Source organism: Odontomachus brunneus, unplaced genomic scaffold (assembly GCF_010583005.1).
Source record: "Odontomachus brunneus isolate Ranch 3 - 2012 unplaced genomic scaffold, Obru_v1 Obru_scaffold_153, whole genome shotgun sequence".
Classification (NCBI taxonomy): domain Eukaryota; kingdom Metazoa; phylum Arthropoda; class Insecta; order Hymenoptera; family Formicidae; genus Odontomachus; species Odontomachus brunneus.
The window spans coordinates 276,780-278,829 of record NW_022639603.1 but is presented as its reverse complement, the minus strand read 5'-3'; the positions used below and the strand labels follow the sequence as shown (position 1 = coordinate 278,829).

Genomic DNA, 2,050 nt, shown 5'->3' with positions numbered 1-2,050 from the left:
AGGGCCAAGGCCCACACCCTGCCCGGCACTCCGTCTGGCCCGGGGGCTTTGGACTTGCCCCCGAGCCTTTTGGCAGCGGCTGCGAGCTCTGGCTCGGTGACCCCCAGGCGCGATTCCCATCCAGGCGGGGGGCCGTCATACGGCAGGGGCTCCGGCCCCGCCGTGGGAAAGAGGGTCCCCACCACATTATCGAGCGCCAGAGGGTCCAGATCCTCCGTGACTGGGGGCGCCCAAGCCCTTAAACGTCCGAGGACAATTCTGTAAGGGCGCCCCCACGGATCCCTGTCTAGCTCCTCGAGCAGCCGCTGCCACGCCTGGGCCTTGGCCCTAGCTATGGCTTTGCGCAGGTCTCTCCGCGCGGCTCGGAGAGACCTGCGCGCCAACTCCCATGCCTGCCCCCTCCGCCGTGCCGCGCGCATGCGCTGTACGCGACGCCGGAGGAGGATGACGGACCTCCGTAGCTCCGCCACCTCCTCGCACCACCAATAGGCGGCACGGCGGGGGGTGGGCCGAGCTCGGGGCATGGAGGAGTCGCAGGCTGCCTCCATGACTTCCCCGAGTCCGGCCGTCTCCTCTTCAATGTCCTCCCGGGCCAGCAATGGGGGGGTGGTTCAAAACCCCCCCCGCCCAGGAGGACGCGATCACCGACGCCTTGAGGGCGTCTTCGTCTAGGCGGCGGAGTGCCCAGCGCGGTGGCCTCGATCCGGCCCCCTCCCGGCGACGACGGAGCACCTCCTTCGAGGTGGCGACCACGGACATCTCGATCAGCAGATGATCGGAGTTGATGTCCGTTTCGGTCGCCACCCTCCATCCCCTGACTGTGCGCACCGCAGGGCGATTGCCGAAGGTCAGGTCCACAATGGACTCGCCCTGCGGACGCACACAGGTGCTCACGGAGCCTGTATTAATGAGGAACAGGCCCCTAGTCGCCGCCCACTCGAGAAGGTCTTGGCCTCGGGGGTCCGTCCGCCGGGAACCCCACTCCCTGGCGTGGGAGTTGAAGTCCCCGGCGACTATCACTGGGTGGGGCGCGCATTCGTCCAGCACGCGCCCCACCTGCTCCAAGAAGCCCCCGAAGCGGGCCCTCGACCACTCTCTCGAGCGTGGAGGGGCATACACGGAGACCACCCTCATTACGCCCCACTCCGCCGCCACGATATACCTCTCCGCCCTGATTAGTTTTGGGCGGGGAGATTCCTCTCGCGGGCGCCAGTAGATCGCGGCACCCGGGTGCTCGCGCCGGAGCCCCAACCATCTACTGTCCCTTTCAGGTATGTGATGGGGCCCGACACGAGTGCCAGAGCTCCATTCCGCTCCGCGAGGGCTTGTAGGAGCAGGTCCTGGGCCCCCGCGGAGTGGTTGATGTTTGCCTGGAGGGGCTTGGTGGCCATTTCTAGGCTTTATTCTGCCCCTCCAGGCAAACCTCCACCTCCTTCGCCGGCTGTGTGCAGACTCTCACATCCACCGGCGGAATTACGGAGACCCCTAGCAAAACCTTTGAAAAAATTTCAATGGACGTTACAGGACCACTACTTGCGACACGGACAGGACACACATACATCCTGACCATCCAAGATCTTTTGACCAAATATTTTATAGCCATCCCGATAAAGCAAACTACGGTCGTTGATATAGCGGAAGCATTTGTTAATAATTTTGTGTGCATATATGGCGCCCCAAAAGCATTGCTCACTTTTTTTTTATTACGTGGGGGAAATGCATTACGCATTTCGAGAGGCGGGGGTCTCTCCGGGGGTATGTGGGGCTTCCGCTGAACAAAATTCAGCATATACCCGCTAAAACACCCAGGGGTGACCATCCTCACAGCTTAGTGAGGGGGGGGGCCGCTCTCGCATTACTTCCGCTCTCCCTCCAGCCGTGGCCTTGCGGCTCTGTCCGGTTTCAGCGGTGTAGGCCATTCCTACCACGCCGGGCCCCCTCTCCCAATTGGGAGAGTGGCTGGATCGAGACTTGGACCCCCGTCCATAATCCCAACCCGTACTAACGCAAGGGAGTGTCCAGTATCCACACAGCCAAGCGCCCTTTTCTC

General features: G+C 62.8%; 1 protein-coding gene across 1 annotated transcript in view; it reads right to left on the bottom strand.

The window, feature by feature from the left end:
• LOC116850715 overlaps nucleotides 1–1,134 on the bottom strand; it is a 9,186-nt gene extending 8,052 nt beyond the window's left edge. The window contains exons 1-2 of the mRNA XM_032829319.1: nucleotides 650–1,134; nucleotides 18–258 (exon numbers count right to left, since the gene is read on the bottom strand). Coding sequence (XP_032685210.1) covers nucleotides 18–258; nucleotides 650–1,134 — 726 coding nt within the window. The remainder of the gene's footprint in view (nucleotides 1–17; nucleotides 259–649) is intronic.
• Nucleotides 1,135–2,050: the final 916 nt, after the last annotated feature.